Source organism: Mus caroli, unplaced genomic scaffold (assembly GCF_978045245.1).
Source record: "Mus caroli unplaced genomic scaffold, Mus_caroli_1 scaffold_10, whole genome shotgun sequence".
Lineage (NCBI taxonomy): Eukaryota > Metazoa > Chordata > Mammalia > Rodentia > Muridae > Mus > Mus caroli.
In genome coordinates, this window is record NW_028227265.1 from 34,490,213 (window position 1) to 34,507,436 (window position 17,224).

A 17,224-nucleotide genomic window follows, 5' to 3' on the forward strand; every position below is an offset into this window, starting at 1 on the left:
TGCGAGTGGATGCTGGAGTTGGAGCCCAGCAGCCATAGGTGTCTCTGCCCAGCAAAACCTTAAGACTTGGAGTCAGGCACACCTTCCCCATCTCCCTAGCAAGGGTGTCTGAGACTCATTCCTGCCTCTGTATGTGTATATGTGGTCCCCTTTCTTCCTGCCTGGACCAGCAGTGACCATCTTGGGGGAGGGGGGTGGGTGACTGTCACTTCACAGAAGTGATTACTATCATGTGCTTGGGCTGGTTATCGGCTTATTTACATCCTCCACAGAGCAGCTCCACAGAGCATACACAGGCTGATTGTCAGTGTCTGGATTTGATGAGACCTGTAACCAGCCAAGCATACCCATGAGGCCAAAGATGTGGAAAGCCTATGAATGAGGTCGGAGGCAAACCTAACCTGCATGGTCTCCTAGAGGGGAGGGGAGGGGAGGGGAGTTGATGCTGCGGGCCTTGAGCCTCTCCCACAAGGCAGGATAACAGGGAGAATAAGCTGGTGGCTAGTGTCAGGAATAGGACGCTGGGCCCTGTGCAGGTAGCTGGCATCTGGGGAAGCTCATCAGCCATGACATATCTGTTGTGGCCACTGCCCGGCCTGATGACCCTGCAGGAGCTGTCTGCTGCTTGGCCCCTCTCAGGCATGATGGGAAGGACATGAGATGCGTGGAGCTGCTCTGTAGAGGAAGTACTTAAGTTAACCAGCACTAGCATGTACTAGTTATCAGTTCTGTGAAGTGACAGTCATCCTCTCCAGGCTGGTCACTGCTGGTCCAGGCAGGAGGAAGGGGAATCATATAGGCTCATACACACATACACACATATACACATATACACATACACACAAACACACATACACACAAACACACATATACACACACATACACACATACACAAACACACATACACACAAACACACATACACACACATACACACAATCACACATATACACATATACACAAACACACACATACACACAATCACACATATACACATACACACAAACACACATACACACATGCATACATACAAACACACATACACACATACACACATACACATGCACATGCCTGGGGAAGAGGTGGAGCCTACCAGTCGGCTGACCCCAAGAAAGTCATGGAGAAGGGCAGACCCTTGGTTGTCCACAGCTACTCAGATGGGTAGAAGAGCCTCAATACTGTCACCTGTTACTGACACCCCCTTAGGACTGAGCTAGCTCTGCTCTTTCTGGGGAGCTGTCCAGTTATAACATCATCTGTCTCTCCTTCCTTTCACATGGTCCCCTGCTGGGCCCTTTGGATCTGAGGGGGTGTGGGAAGGGATGCAGGTCACTCTTGTTCTGTAGAAGGTGGGGGTGGGGAGGGATATAGCCTGGAGTCCCAGGTCAGAATCCAGAAGTTCCTGTGTCCCCGAGCTTCCTCTAACAGGAAGATGGGAGCCACTGGGCCTGCTCTGCCCTGAGTCAGCCTCCCCTAATTGCTTGTGGCGTCTCTCCCAACCTCAGGCAAGGATGTCGTGACACGGTGGTTCCTGATATGCTGGGTCGTGTCTCATATGGCTCCATGGGTCTCATGGATACATGAGAAAAAAAAAAAAAAAAAAAGGTTGGTGACCTGCAGGCAGAAGCATAGCATCCAGTGTCCCTGGGAGGTAGAGAGGTGGGAGAGCCAGGCCCTGCAGAGCTTCTAGAAGGACCTAGAAGGGCTGAGGGTGGGAGCTGGGGTGGGGCTGTAGAACTGAGCGAATCTCAGCTAGGTATTGGCCTGAGATCCTTTGCAGAGCCCTGGGCCCCCACATTTCAGGACTAACATAACAGTCATGTCCCATCCTATCTCCTGTCACCCCAGCTTATCCCAATGTCTCCTAGTCAGCAAGGTCTCAAGCCCTTTGCCAGGCCAGCTGGCATCACCTGACTGTATCCCAGATCAGAAAGGTGTCTTTAGAGACTCCCTTGCCTGCCTTAATGGGAAGGTAAGGGTGTTGTCTACCGATCCTCAGCCTAGAAAGAACCACTCGGGCCAAAGAAGACTCTTAGAGACATCAGGGGTCCCATCTCCTTCTCTGAGCCAGCCTCAGAACCAGAGGTTAGGAAAGAAGAAATTGGGGTGGGGGCTTTCTTCCTGTGAGAGGAGAGGGGATGTCAGGCCAGGACACTCAGCAGAGGGGCTCGGGCAGGTCTGGTTCTTTCCACAGGGGGAAGAACATAAGGACTCCAAAGTAAGCTGGGCATGGTGGTCCATGCCTTTAAGCCCAGCAATTAAAAGGTACAGGTAGGTGGGTAGAGACCAGCCTGGTCTATACAGTGAGTTCCAGGACAGGCAGGTATACAGAGAAACCCTGTCTCTCCCCCCCCCCATAAAAAAGCAATCAAGCAAACAAACAAACAAATAAACAAAAAAAACTCCAAAGTAAAAGCAGAGGCCACCTGGGTTGTGGAGGAAGATTGGAGAGAGACATGGGGCTTCCATGGGCCAAAGTCCAGATAGGTCTCAAGTCTGTCACATCTGTGCCATGCTGTGGGAACTGCTGGTGTACCTAGAACTGCCAAGGCAGTGTTCCACTCATCCTGTCAAGCCCCAGAGTACCCCCACCTTCCCCTGGTGCAGCAGGGGCTGAGGGTGGGAGCTGGGGTGGGGCTGTAGAACTGAGCGAATCTCAGACTTTGAATAAAGGGGACTTAGCTTCCTCTCCTCACTCCTTGAGAGGCTCACTATACAGCCCGGGCTGGTCTTGAACTCTCAATCTCCTGCCTCAGCATCTCAAGTGCTGGGACTGCAGGTGCCACCACACCCTGCTTTTTATACCTCTTTGTACTTGAACTCAGATGGGAAAATCACATATAACCCAAGGGAGACAGACACCTGGGACATGTCTAACCTGTGCCACATAAGTGAGAGAAGGGATGTGAGGTGCAGGTTAGATGCTGGGAGAAAACCTGAGTCATTTCTCATAGCCCAGCAGCTCCAGACTGATGGCCAAACTGCTCCTTGGATCATGTGATTATTTAAAATCTGAACTCAGCTCTCAAGAGTGACCTCTTTGGCTACGGAAGGTTTTGTATATGTCAATATTGTAAGATCAATGGCTTTGATGAACCAGTCTGGTTTCCCCATGAAAGGCAACTGATGTGGCTACCCAGGTCTCCCTCCATGCCAGCAATGGCCATCTGCAGCTGATGGTCAGGATCTTCAGGTTATTCTTGATGGGCCTCTGCCCAGCACCACCCCAGAAGGTACCAGTGGGCCATTTCTCTTGTTCTCCTGAGAAAGTGTCCTCAGAAGCCTTCTTTGTCACATTTCCCTCTTGGCTATTTCCTGATCATCCCCAAGACTCCTGAATCAGCAACACTAGTAACAGAAGTGGGAGGAAAAAATAAATAAATTAAATAAATAAATACCCAAACAAAACTGAGACGGCAACTCTCCAAGCGGTGCTGCTTTGCCATGGCGTTAGGTAACAGCTCGTTTTTATTTCTCTTCTCAACAATCGCCTACAGTTTCCAAACTCTCTATAAAGAGCTTTAATATCAAAAGACAAATGAACTGGTATTTAAAAAGAACATCCTCCCCAACCTGAAGGCTGAGGTCAAGATGAAATGCTGCCTTCTGCAGGAAGTCCTCCTGGATTTCCGGCCCCCCGGCCTGAAGCTCCAGGACTTGGTGAGAGCTTTTGGGTGGGTGGGTGGGTGGGGAGCTGCTCACTGTACGTTAGTTAGTAGGACAGAATTCACAGTAGGCAGCCCAGTGTCTTCTGAGCAACCTACAGGGATCTGAAGACCACTTCTTAGGAGAAGATCAAGCTTGGCCAGTGTCACCAGAGGGGGCTGTCCTGCTCTTCAGAGTGCTGGGTTGAAAGGGTGGCTGTATCCCACAGTTCTTGCCAGAGGGAGGAGGCTTCAGGAGAGGTGGAGGTCCCTCCGAGGTGCTAGCAAAGGTGAGGCAGCTTGGAGAGAGGGCTCAGATAGAAACCTGCCCTGAGTCAGAGGCCAAAGCCCACACAACATACAGAAGTTGATAGCCGGCACCAGGAAACTGCTGGGAACTACCACCCCAAATCACAGCATTGGTCTAGGACCCCAGGTTTCAGGTGGAGGGTTAGGGGACCACAGAGGAGGGGTTGGGGATGGGGAATGAAAAGGAGGGTTTGCAGACAGGCTGGGGAGATGCTCGGCTCCTAAGGCGCTCTGCCTCCAAACCTTCTCCCAGAACATTTACCCCCAGTGCCACCCACCCTCGGGATCTGCATGGTGACCGCAGAGACAGAGCAGCAAGAGCCAAGACAGTTGGCTGTGTCTCAGGCCGGATGTGTCAGCCTCCTTTGAGATCTAACCTCAGCTTGGGTCTGCAGGTCTCAACACCCAGCAGCAACAGCTGGACCCAGAGGTGGCCAGAAAGACAAGGCCTCAGCTCCAGACTGAAATGGCTGTGAGGACAACCCCACAAACAGAATGGCAGTGTGCTTCTGAGCCCTTTGAGGACCAGAGTCATCCCCAAGGCAAGCTAGGTATCTACCTACCAGAGCAACAGCCCTACGCCTTCAAGGACCAGGGCCTTCTCTAGTATGCCACTAACCAACAAAGGCTGGGTGGGCACAGCACCGGGCCACAGACAACATGAGCGGACGCCATGCATGTGTCCTCCCGGAGGGGAGGTGTGGCGGTGGCTTAGATGCGGCTGGAGGAGGTGCTGCCGGAGCTGATGGGGAGTTTGGCGCTATCTGAGTTGTTCTTCAGAGGGGAGGGGCCGCCTTGGGCCTGGAACCGCATGGACCAGTACCACAGGAAGATGAGGAAGCCTGTGGGCAGAGAGGCACATGGGTTATCAGATGGCAAGACCCTGTCTGGCCCTGTTCCCCTCTCAGAGTCCCTCTGCTCCGCGGGAGGGGGGGGGGCGCTCCAGTCATATACTCAGGGCTCTGGAGCCACTCAGAATGACTCAGTACACTGTGGGATGGGGGGTCAGTGATGGCCTCGGTTCTCATGCCTCACAGGAGACAAGATGAAATGCCTAACCACAAGATTTTAGAGCGTATACCCTCATCCCATTCCACCCCACGGTGACTCCGTTGGCTCTGATGTGACCACACAGGCCCTGTTCAGTCAGCATAGCCAAATACAGAGGTGGAGAGGCCGTTGAGTTTGTGTATGAGAGGCAGAGAGTAGAGGGGTGTGGGCCCTGCTGGTCTCAAGCTGGGGCCTCCAGGATCCTGCCTCTGAGCCCTCACCTTCAGCCACACCCGCTTCCTTACCCTCCCAACACTTGTCCTAACCACAGGGCCTTTGCTTTCACTCCCCCCACCCCCACCCCCTGCTGCTATACCAGAGCTCTCTGACCGGTGTTATAGGCAGGATGCCCTGGGCATTTTGCTAAGATGCAGAAAGGATCGGTGGTCCAGAGTGGATCACAGTTTGCCTTTCCAACAAGGTCCCCTGCGATGCTGATGCTGATGACGCAAGACCATTGTCCACACGGGCCCCGGGTGCAACACTTGTCATTGCCAACTCTCCTACTGAGTCCCCTTGGTGGCTTCAATCTTTCTTGACTCTACTGTCCCCCTCATGAGAACTGAGTGGCCAGCTCATGCTGGAACCCAGGGGCTTCTCATAGGACCGACACAGAAGTAAGTGCTCAGCAGAGGCTTGTCCTGTGTGTGACCTGCATGTGCTCATTTTGGACTGAGACAGCTGAGGCCCAGAGAAGGGAGCATTTGGGGGTCCCTAGGGCATCTCTCCCCCTCCCGCTCCACATGTGGAAAGCCTACCTACCACCAGCTGGAGGGGCAAGGGCTACTGAGTAGGGGCGGGGCCCTCACCATGCCTACCTTGGAAGGAAGTTATGATGCTGAAGAGGTAGAGGATGACAAGCTGGAAGGTGCCGGAAGCAAAGGAAAAGAAGACCAAGGCCCAGGGGAGGCCAAGGACCAGGCTGAGGCCCAGCAGGGTCAGCACGTGGGGCCACTTCTGGCTGTGCGGGCGAAGCCGCAGGATCTGCACCACCATGGTGGCCAGCATAGCCAGGTTGAACAGGAACACCAGACTGAAGAGGCCCAGGTTGGTGACATAGCTCACCAGGGAGTCCCGGATCCAGCACCTGGACAAGAATGAAGCAGCTCAGCTCAGGAGAGGGAGGAACGGGACCTGGAGGGTGCAGGGTGCGGTGTTGGGACCACTCACTAGTGACAAGCACCACTGGCCTTCTGTCATCTTAAAAGTTAGTTTCTTAAAAAATATAGTTATTTTTATTATTTTTAATTATGTGTATGTGCCTCTATGCAGCTATGTGCACATGTGTGCTGGTACACATGGAGGACACAGAACTCAGAGGTATCCAATCTTTTGGAACTGGAGTTGTAGATGGTTGTGAGCTGCCTGATTTGAGTGCTGGGAACCAAACTCAGGTCCTCTGCAGGAGCAGCACGCACTCTTAAGCCCTGAGCCATCTTTGGCGTCCAGTTACCCAGTCAGATAACTTCAAGGAAGGTGTTAAAGAAGCCGTGTTCTTGGCAGTACAAGGTTGAGGCAAGCCTACCAGGCCTGGCGTGGGGGAAGGGGGACATTTGGGGTTCTATGTCATCAGCGTGAAGCCAGGGGAAAGCATTCCTCCCTGACCTGGGGCTTGAGCACCCTGGCTCTTCAGGTCTAGTTTCAGGATGTCCCCTGCCAGCTGGTGCCACATAGTAACCACGGTGTGGTTACGGGTGGTTCATGCTCTCTGCACCACAGACTTCCATCTGCTTCAGAACCAATGGATGTGAGAAGAAAGCCTGGTGGGGGACCATGTGGCCCAACACTTCTCCTCTGAGGCTCAGAGAAAAGCCCAGCTCTGGGCACAGGCACCTGTCTGCTGAAGGGCAGACTTGGCTTCTCCTTGTCCCTGTGGTCCTTAATCCCAGGCTCTGACCATTGTGGGGCCTATTCCTCCAGCATACTGGAGCCCATAGCCTCCCAGACAACCTGGCCAATTAAGGCTGCTGTCCCTGCCTGACCCTTGAGACCCACATTCCTGTCCTTGCCATAGCCACTCACATAGAGGGGTAGGTGACACGTTCTGGAGTCCGGCGCACAGCTAGGATAATGGGGCCGTAGTTATTCACGTCCACCAATGCCACCAGAGTGACCAGGAAGACAGGGAAACCTGCAGAGAGCAAGGGGGAAGCTCTGAGTCCACCCTCTGAGCCCATTTTCTCTGCTCCCCGTGGGCCTGGGTAGGTCCCCTCTGTTTCCATAATGGGTAGACTCTCTTTCAACTTTTCCCTGTCCCTTCCTAGGTCTCCCAGGAGAAAAAGCCTGTGGTACACTGTGGGGTCAGTCAGGGAGATGAGGGGATGATGGGGCTGGTGGGGGAGGGCAGGGAGACAACTCCAGTAGAGAAGACATTGCCTTGGTCTTATTGATGCACTTATAAGTAGAAATAGAAAGTTCATTGTGGGAGGGAACAACACATAGCCAAGGTTGCCACAGTCAGCCCGAGTTTTTTAAATTCTAGGCAGAAGGTAAACAGGAGGGACACAGGAAGAGCAGCAAGTGGGGTGTGGGATCCGGGGTATTGGGGAAGTCAAGTTCTATGAACTGTTCAAAATGATTCATGCATGAAACTCTGTGCCTCCGTCTGACTTGAGTAGTCTGAGTCACAGGTGAACTAAGTTGTCACCAGCCAAGAAAAAAATGCCACTGTGTCACGGAGGTTTGTGGGGGATCTACAGGTAGAGTTGTTACTAAAGTCCATGTCCCCAGTCCAGCTGGAGGAACTGCTTGATTCCCTAACAGGGGAGGGCAGAACCTGCTGCCTGTGCTTGGCCCGAAGCCTAGTGGGTAGTAGATGAGACAGTGGGTTCTGGGGTCCCCTCTCCCCTGCCACTTACCCCAGCCCACAATGCTCAGCTTGAGCAGATAGCCGGGCACATAGGTACCGAAGACCTCCACCACCAGTCGGTAGAGATTGTAGCCCTCGAGGCCCATCCAGGAGAGGCAGGCAAGCAGGGAGAAATGCAGGAACATGGCACTGGTGCGACAGGCTGCTTCGGAGCCCGTCAGTGCCACAGGCTCACTGAGCAGGAAGCTCACGTCCAGCAGGAAGACAGCGAACAGCAGGTTCATGTGCACTTTGATGGTGTAGTCACGTGACTTCCTCCTACAGTGAGAACGTGAGCATGGGCTAGCAGGCCAGCACAGGGGCAGAGTCAGGGGCATGGCCCTGTCCTGTTCCCCTTTCTCATCCTCCTCTTTTTTTTCCCCCCCTCTTCCCTCTTCCCCTCTTCCAGGAAGCCTTCATGTCTGCACCATAGCTATCTGGCCATGTGGCTCTGAGTAGCTGTGGATATCTGCCCAATAGCACAGTGTGTACCTGTACCACGGCATTCTAAGGAGTTCCAGAATTTCAACAGAAGACACTGGTCCCACCATTACTATCCTTGACTTCTGTACTGCCCTGGGCTAGTCCAGTCCACCTCAGAACGCCTCCTCCTCTACACAGCGGGAGGATGGATCTGGCAAAGTGTCTGGTGCAGGAAGCACTGCATATCCTACTAGTTCCCATGCCCCTGCCCCTGTGCTCAGTGCTTTGCCTACCTCAGCCTCCACAAAGCACCTGCCCAGCCTTGGGAGTGTGCACCTGCAGACACACTTGGCTATGATGCACCTACTTACAGCCCACCTGTACCCAGCTCCACCCCTACTCCTTCCCAGCTCCACCCCTACTCCTTCCTCAGGACAACTGAAGACCCACAGCCAAAAGTGTCTCTCCTCCACTCGGGCAGGCCCAGGTTCTAGCAGACCTTAATGGAGGCTATACCAAACACTGATAATTGGACAACTTCTGTCACTCCCTCCCGGTGAAGTCTCAAAGTCTGCTGCCCTCTTTGAACAGTGTGAGGCATGTGGACACTCCATGAGAAGTCCCCTAGTTCTGTTTCCATTACCATTATTATCATTGTGTTATTACCCTGTGTGCCCTGCAGTTTGGGTTTTGACTGTGCAGATACTCAGTGCTAATGCTGGATTAACTAATGTTATTTTGGGGGTCCGATGGCCACAGAGTGTGGTGGTCAGCAGAGAGCCCACCCATAGCTTCCCAACAATGCACGCATTTTGGGTGAAGCAAGCCTGCACGGTACGAGTCCTAGTCTATAGGAATGAAATGGATCCACTCTACTTCCTTTGGCCTACCTGGAGCAGAGGTAGGCAGCAATGGTGAAGACACAAGCCAGAGCAGAGATGACACAGCCCACGTAGGACAGGAGCGTGAGGTAGTGTTTGTGAGTAGCTTCTACCTCTGTGGATGACACCTGGATGGGGACAGAGTGACAATCTCAGCACGGTCCCCTCCGAGGGGCTAGCATCTGTTCCTGGCCAGCTGGGAGCTAGCCAGCCCCTCCCACATGAATACCCTTTTGGAGACCTGTGTCTTCCTCCCATGCCAGTAAGTCTCTGACCCACACTGCAGGAACCCTCACCCAAGAAGTAGGCTCAGGCCAGGCCTGAACCCCACAAAGCCCTAAGGGAGGCAGCTTTAGCTGGGGATTGTCCACTCAAGCCCCAGTTGTCAGTAGAAGCTCGGCTCAGAATTTGAGATCTCCTAGGACCACTGAAGCTACATCAGCCCTGAGGCCTAGCAGATGCTCACCCGCTGTGCTCAGCAGAGCTGGGGTCGGGCAGAGTCTATGCCTTTATTGACTTAGCATATTTTCCCAAGATGGGTTTATCAGGATATAGTCACACTGTGAGCCAAGAAGACTCCTTATTTCTATGATATTCAACACAAGGATAAATTCCTCAGCTTCTCACACAAAGGGATTCTGGGAGCAGGGAGTCAGGTCAACAAAGCCTCTGATACTTGGGGAATGCAAGAGCCCATCTCAGTGGCTTCCAGTTGGGGGCCTATAGGAAACAGTTTGCTGTCCCAGGCCTGTGGGTTGGGAGCAGGAATCTGCACATTCATCACACACCAACACTGTGCAGCCTTATATACAGTACTTAGCCTCAGCATCCTTTGAAATAGGGTGATGATCAGAGCTATCTTGGCAGGTTATTTGGGATTAAATGAGGAAGCCGGTTCCAAGTACATGACACAGGACATGGGCTTGGCCTGTGATGGGACTGCAGGGGGATCTCCGGGAGAGCCCTACCATCAGCACTGCAAAGTAGGTCAGGTGGTTGCACAGGCAGGATGTCTGTGTGTCTCTGCTCACTGTCTCGCAGCCTGCACTGCTCCAGCTCCCGGTGCTGCTTGCTGAGGGGAAAGCACAGGACCCTGGTCAACCCCAGTCCTCAAGACCCTACCCACCATGCACTCCACACAAGACTGGGTCATTGCTGCAAACTTTTGCTTCACCAGCAGATCCCTGGCCTCCGTCGCACCTTTCCCCTAAGCCCATCTTCTCCAGAAATTCATCCCTGGGGCTCTTCATCTCTCCTACCCCAACAGAACTCCATGCCTCCTCCAGATACTTGTTCCCCTAGAGACCCCCGCCCTACTCACATGCCGGGTCTTCAACCCAGAACACGCACTGCAGAGTCACATTTTTCTGTGGGGACAAGAAGCATGGGCCACCATAACTCAGCCTCTGTTCCTTTCCACAGCCAACTCCCTGCGTTTTCTCTCTATAGACCACTCTGGGTTCTCTTTGCTCATCTTCCATGTTCCCTCTATCACCCACCCTCAGCATTCCCTCCTATGGCCCAACCTTCTTATTCGCCTCACTACCCACCTCGCAGTCCCCACCCCCGCCCTCAATCTAGGAGCTGGCTGCTGGGCAACCCTTCCATAAAAGACAAGTGAGTTGGGAGACACAGGAAGCAGACATGTGACCCAGCAGGAAGGTACCCTTGCCCTGGGGTTGGCTTGCTCACACTTACTGGCTGAGGCTGGTGCTGGAAGGTAAGTACCACCGGATCTGAGAGGTTGGTGACTTTGGTGTTCTGCACGACAATACCCAAGACCTTCTCACCCAGGACTTGGCTAGAATTCTTGTCCTAGATAGATGAGGTTGGGGGTAGGGGGGACAGGTTGGAGATTTAAGGCTGAGAAGAAGAAAAGCTAAGAAGGCCTCTGCCCACTCTTCTAGACTACTGTCGCTCCTAACATTTTGCTCTGAGGGTCTTGCTGGTCATTCACACTGGAGTGAGAATAGCACTATTCACACTTCTCCTAGGAGCTTTGTGCATTGGAGTGCCCTTTCTGCCTGTATTTGGCTCCTGGAGTAGGTTAGCTACCACCTTTCCACCCCTCTGTCAGATATGTGTGTGTGTGTATGTATGTATGTATGTATGTATGTATGTATGTATATACCCATATGTATATATGCATGTATACATATATACATATACATACATATATACATATATATATATATATATATATCCATATACATATATATGCTTATGTATGTGTATGTGTGTATTATCAGTTACCCTAGGAGCAGGTGAGAGGAGACTCCATACCTGGAACAAAGCTTGGCTGCTGAAGTCTACTACCAGGAGCCTTTTGGCGGCATCCCGGCGACGGCCTCTGGTCTGCTGGAATACGGCCCGGGGAAGCAACAGCGAGTATGCCTGGACCTCACTCTGCTCCTCCTGCATATTGAGGATCCTCAGTTCCCAGCCCAGCAAACACCCCAGATTCCCCCCTCACACCAAACAACCCCCTTCTAAACACTGGGCTCTGGGCCACCCCACAAGAGACCAGGGAGTCGGGTGGCAGGAGCAAAGGCTAAGAGGTCTTCAGTGGGGTCTTGCAACCTGGATCTTCAGACACCATCTGTCCCTGTGGGCTGTGGATTGTCCCCAAACCCAGGGGAAACCAAGGGTTACCGCTGTGCTGTAGGGAGTGCTCCTGCCTGCCCTTCTAGCCCACCCCACTCTAGGGCACTGACCTCCTTCTGGGAGTGGATATGCAGATCCTCTAGTCCGGCTGTGGGTGGCAGCTTCCACACTGTAGCATTGACCCGGTCCTCCTCAAAGGATAATGTGTCTCCCAGGAAGCTCACAGAGGTCAGCTTTGACTCCAGGCTCTGTAACTGCCTGGTGTTGGGGAGAACATGGCAGGTGACAGAGGGAAGGGGGTAGTGGTGATGGTCTAGATACACAGAATAGACAGGAACAGAAAGGAGAGGGGGCTGAGGACAAAGGACACAGGCAGCTGGGTATGCAGATTCAAGGGAGTCACATCGAGGGATAGAGCTTTGGAATTCAGCTCATGCCTATGTCCCACTTACACCTGTCCAAACCTCTCTCGGGAACTCAACGTGCCAGACTCCAGGATGAAGTCTCTTGTAGGGAAGAGGCCGGGCATTGCATTAGTATCTGACTTTACCGACAACCCAGCAGGAGCCAATGAGGGAGGCCCAGCCTCAGAGAAGAGTTCCCAGTTCCTCCTAGCCCAGGTTAGACCTTCCATCATCCCCTAGTTAGGTAATCCACACTTACTGGCTGATGAACGCTGCGGTGGGCCGCTTGGCAGCCTTTTGAGGGTGCTGCAGGTACCTGCTAAGCTGCTGAAGTTCCTTCTTGAGATCACACATGTCCACAGATGCATTGTGGGAGACCTTGTGTGGGGCACCTGGGAAGGCAACAGACCGCTTGAGGTTCCCATGGCCAGCATACAGCCTTATGCAACCCTCATGGGGCACTCCACAGAAGAGGGACCCAAGGGCCCAAGAGGCAGAGGGGCCACAGATCATAGAAACTTGAAGCCAGCTAAGTGGGGCTGTGTCTCCTAGGGCCTGCTACACATGAGCACAGAAGGCTCTGAGGGACCAGGCCTAAGCAGATCTCCTTGGGAATTATATGATTATGTGGGTTATTGTGCCAGCTTTGGGGATCTCTACCCAGCTTTGGGAAGTCTCTAGCTTCTCCATCGCTACCTGAGCCCCTGGAAACATGGGTGTCTCTAGGAGGAGACCCAAGTGAGAAATCATCCATTTCCTGACCCACAAGGTCATGGTCCCCAGGCCTCCCTGACAGCCTCCCTGCTTCCCCGACCCCTAATTCTCCCTGCCCCTGCTAATCAGCTGCTAGCTTCACATCCTAAAGCCCCAATCTGTTAGTTGCGTAGCTCCCTGTACCCCAGTTTCCTCTGCTGACACTAGGGTACACGGAATGCCCACAGTTCATGTTGCTTCTACCTGTGTTTTGTTTTTTAATGATTTAATATTAATTAATGTGTGTGTGTGTGTGTGTGTGTGTGTGTGTGTGTATAAACACGTATTGTGTACACACTGGGTTCCTGCAGAAACCAGAGGAGGCTGTGGGGGCTCCTGGAACTGGAGTTACAGATGTTTGGGGACTATCCATTGTAGCTGCTGGGAACTGAACTTGGATCTTTTACAAGAACAGCAAATGCTCTTAACCACTGAGCCGTTCCTCCAGCCCCTGTACTTTGAATAGAAGCTGAGCCTTCTGGCTGGAGAGTGGCTCTGCCAGAGCTCACATTTCCTAGTGTTACATTCCCAGGTATGTGTCAAGTTATGTTCCCCCCTAGCCTCCTCCCGTTGTGTCCTGACCTTTGTGTGTATATAAGCATGACCTCCAGGTGTGCACTGCACCTCAGGACCTGTAAGTAATAATCTCTTTCTCTCTATCCCTTGTTCTCTGTGATAATTAATATTGCTCATCCGCCTGACAGGAGCCATGTCTGTGAGGGATCTATGTTAGGCTAACCGAGGTAGGAAGATCCACCCGAAAAGTGGGCAGCACCATCCCCTAGGCTTGCTGAACAGAAGTATTTATCATTGTCTGCTTCCTGACTATACGAATGCTAATGACCAGTTGCTTCAAGCACCTGCCATCAGGACTTCCCCCACCATGATGGAGTGTACTGTAGAACTGCGAGCCAAAAGAAACCTTTCTCCCTTAAGTTGTTTTTGGCAGAGTGTTTTATCAAAGAGAGGAAAAGTAGCTAAGATGCTCTCCTAATGGCTGAAGTGATGCTATGGTCATCACGAAGATCTCAGATCATAACAGGGACAGGCAAAACAGTCCAATCCTCCCCTCCCCAGCCACCTATCATGGCTCCCTCCTCCTAGAGGATACCCAGGTTAGGTGACAATAGCTGCCATCAGCACCCAGGTCCTCCTCCATGGGCTTTCCATGTCTTCTGTGACTCCCACCCCACACTCATATGTCCCCCCAGCCTTACTGTGGAAGGAGAAGATGAAGCTCGCAGCCCCAGGCAGGCTGGTGTTCTGGGGGATCTGCCAGGAGCTGACAGAGGTGGCGATCAGCGGGGCTCCCTGCTTCAGGCTCTCTTCCTGTTTCTGGAAGCAGAGGAGTCTGGAGGCTTGGCTACTAAGCAGGTAGTCATGCTTGCCATAGCGCAAGTGGAGTCTCCCAGTGTGGCGACTCCAGTAGAGGCAGAAGTGATAGAGCCCTCTAGGCTCCGGGAAGAAGTGGGGAATATCTGGGGCTGCCAGGAAGGGGGCACGAATTGTGAGGGTCTCCTCTGTGTTCCACACAAAGATGTGAGGCTCTGAAGATTGATCATAGTGGAGGGTGCTCTGTTGGGTCTGGTTCCGCTGGCCACAGAAGCGGAAGTCTTCTCGGGGGCTGCCACCGTGTGCACCTGAGGAGGCAGAGGCTATAAACAGGACCAGCCAGGGGCTAGGACCTGGGACTCACACACATTCTAAGGCTCTAGATTTCAAGGGTCTGCAACAATGTATCTATTGGTCTACACCAATGTATCCATCAGTCTACAACAATGTATAACAATGTATCTATCTTGCTAGAACTTACTGGTTTCCAAATATTAAATAAATAAATAAAAGTGAAGATAAAGAATTTGTTTCAGGCCAGGCAGTGGTGGCGCACACCTTTAATCCCAGCACTTGGGAGGCAGAGGCAGGTGGATTTCTGAGTTTGAGGCCAGCCTGGTCTACAGAGTGAGTTCTAGGACAGCCAGGGCTACACAGAGAAAGCCTGTCTTGCAGGGGATGGGGGGGGGGGTTGTTTCAAAGTCAAAAGCCAAAGTTTAATGGAAATTATTTAATTAATGAGACCATGATTGTATTAGACTGTGGCACACGTGCACACTGTCCAAGGACGCTCCCTGCAAAGGAAGAGAGGACGGCATCCATCCCAAGTTCCGCTCTGTGGAGCCTCATCTAAGAAGGAAGTGATGCCTGTTTTTCCCCCAAGGTGCCCTCAGGGCTGCTTTGCAGACCCATCCCTTACACAGAGAGCCCGCACACAGACATGGAGGCATTAGACAAAGTCACCACAAACCCTGTGAAAGAAAGCCTACCTTGCACCAGAGAAAACAGACTCAGTAGGAAGTAGACCATCTGCTGCAGCACCTGGACAGCCATTATACTCCTACCTGGATGAGAGTGAGAACATAATGACCGGGGTGGGGACGGGGACAGGGGATGGGGGAGGGGCCAGCCCCACAGCGGGAGGCCTGTGTATGGATGGGAGTGAGCTAAAGGTCACAAAGTAATGGTCAGGCCTCTCTCCAGAGCAGCAAGAGGCTATAAATAGACATGGCCACACTCTCTGCCTTTTGCTGCTCTGCCACATGGTGTAAGTGGCTCACAGAGGGGCCCAGGGGCCACAGAGGGGCCCTGTCTAGATCCACCTGAAGCCACCATCCTGCATCTGCTAGGCCTAGAGGAGATGCAGGGAAATGAACGGGCTGTCTGAGTTTTTCCTGGGAACCAAGTGTCACAGTTCCTAAGGCCTAGGTAGTTACAGGAACCTTGCCCCTGGGACCAGTCACAATGACATTTGATAACCCCACCCCTTACCCCGTTGCCTGAATCTTTTATCTACACGCCATCAACTGGCACAGTCCCTCCTCATTCAGCCTGGCCACATTCCGAAACAGAGCCTAGTACAGAGGCGGAAGCAGGAAAGCAGCAGGGTGAACGCGCTGAAAAGTGCTGGAGGGAAGGATGTTTCCTGTCATGACCACTAGGGGGAGCCAGCCACCAGGACCTGAGAAGCTGGTGGCAGAGAGGTGTGGTTTAGTCTATGTGCTCCCACCCTGAGGGTCAGCTCCATCTCTCCATACTGACTCCATGGGTCACTTTTAGCTGGGTGCTTCTTTACACTACACCCACATGAACTACACCACCGCTGGCGATGTCCTCTGTTGTTGGCCCTCCCAGTGGCCAAGTGGGTGCTGACATACCCCCGACTACCATCCCTCAGACTGTAGGGAATTGTGTCAGACCACAGTGACAGACACTCATCTTCCACCATTAGGCAAAGAGAAGGCTGGAAACCTAGGGCGCAAAGGCAATCTGAGTTTGGGGGGAAAACTAGGAGGGCTTCCTAGAAGAGGCAGAGGTTAAACTGAGCACTGGGTGGCTCAAGCAGGATCTTGCTGTCTCTTTTCTGGACCAGTCTCATTCTGGTCACCCTGGGCCCTTCAAGTGAGAGCCAGTCCCACACACCCAGACATGAGGAACATTGAAACATGCAGAACAGAAGGTCAATTTCGGAGGCCACGGTCCTCATCCGGTGCCAGAGCATTGCATGGAAAACAGGAAAGTTGTAGGGGAGAGCATGCTCCCTCCATGGGGGCATGAGGTTTCCCTGCATCAAACTGCCAGCAGAAGGCCAGCATCTAGGGATAAGCCAGCGCCTCTCTTCCCTTCTGCTCTCTGCTGTCCCTGTCATTGTCCATTCAACCTTTAACCCAAATCTCTCTTCTTCCAGACAGACTCCTTTCTTTAACTTGAAGCTTACAAATCACTTGAGACTTCCATCCGATCTCCATTTTGTGACGTTTTAGATCTGAAGCCCAGAGATAGCCAACAACTTCATGTGGTCACACAGCTAACTAGGAAGGGCTCACACAGTTAACTAGGAAGGGCTCTTGCCCTCTCAGTGGGCCACCACTGTCAGCACAGGGTCCAGGACAGGACAGAGCCATTTGTCTTGCACTGACCCTCCCCAAATGGCCTTGAGAACAAAAGAGGCAGGGAAGGGAGCAAGCTCCGCCTCGTGGGCGGGGCACAGTGAGGCTGGATCACCGTGGCAACCCATGGAAGGGATCAAGCACAAACAAGGGACTTCCCCTCCACTTCGAACCTTTGTGGAGTCACTTTAAGGAAGATAAACACCCCTGTCTGCATTTTTGGGGTTTGAGGAGGAGAAGGAAGAGGAAGTGAAGAAAGAAGAAGAGGGAAGAGGAGGACAAGAAAGAGGAGAAGGAAGATAAAGAGGAGAAAGAGAAAGAGGAAGAGGAGGAAGAAGAGGAAAAGGAGGGGGAGGAGAAGGGGGAGGA

The 17,224-nt window shown here is 52.7% G+C and overlaps 1 protein-coding gene across 3 annotated transcripts in view; it reads right to left on the bottom strand.

Moving 5' to 3' along the window:
- Positions 1-3,675: 3,675 nt before the first annotated feature.
- The window catches only part of Adgrg1 (adhesion G protein-coupled receptor G1), a 36,963-nt gene continuing 23,414 nt past the window's right edge, over positions 3,676-17,224 (bottom strand). For all 3 annotated transcript variants that reach the window (XM_021170109.2, XM_021170108.3, XM_021170110.3), the window contains exons 2-14: positions 15,236-15,310; positions 14,132-14,554; positions 12,421-12,553; positions 11,868-12,015; positions 11,437-11,568; positions 10,852-10,968; positions 10,475-10,520; positions 10,122-10,225; positions 9,163-9,281; positions 7,860-8,128; positions 7,024-7,132; positions 5,820-6,088; positions 3,676-4,793 (exon numbers count right to left, since the gene is read on the bottom strand). In XM_021170109.2, coding sequence (XP_021025768.1) covers positions 4,663-4,793; positions 5,820-6,088; positions 7,024-7,132; positions 7,860-8,128; positions 9,163-9,281; positions 10,122-10,225; positions 10,475-10,520; positions 10,852-10,968; positions 11,437-11,568; positions 11,868-12,015; positions 12,421-12,553; positions 14,132-14,554; positions 15,236-15,299 — 2,064 coding nt within the window. In that variant the 5' untranslated portion in view covers positions 15,300-15,310 and the 3' untranslated portion in view covers positions 3,676-4,662. The remainder of the gene's footprint in view (positions 4,794-5,819; positions 6,089-7,023; positions 7,133-7,859; positions 8,129-9,162; positions 9,282-10,121; positions 10,226-10,474; positions 10,521-10,851; positions 10,969-11,436; positions 11,569-11,867; positions 12,016-12,420; positions 12,554-14,131; positions 14,555-15,235; positions 15,311-17,224) is intronic.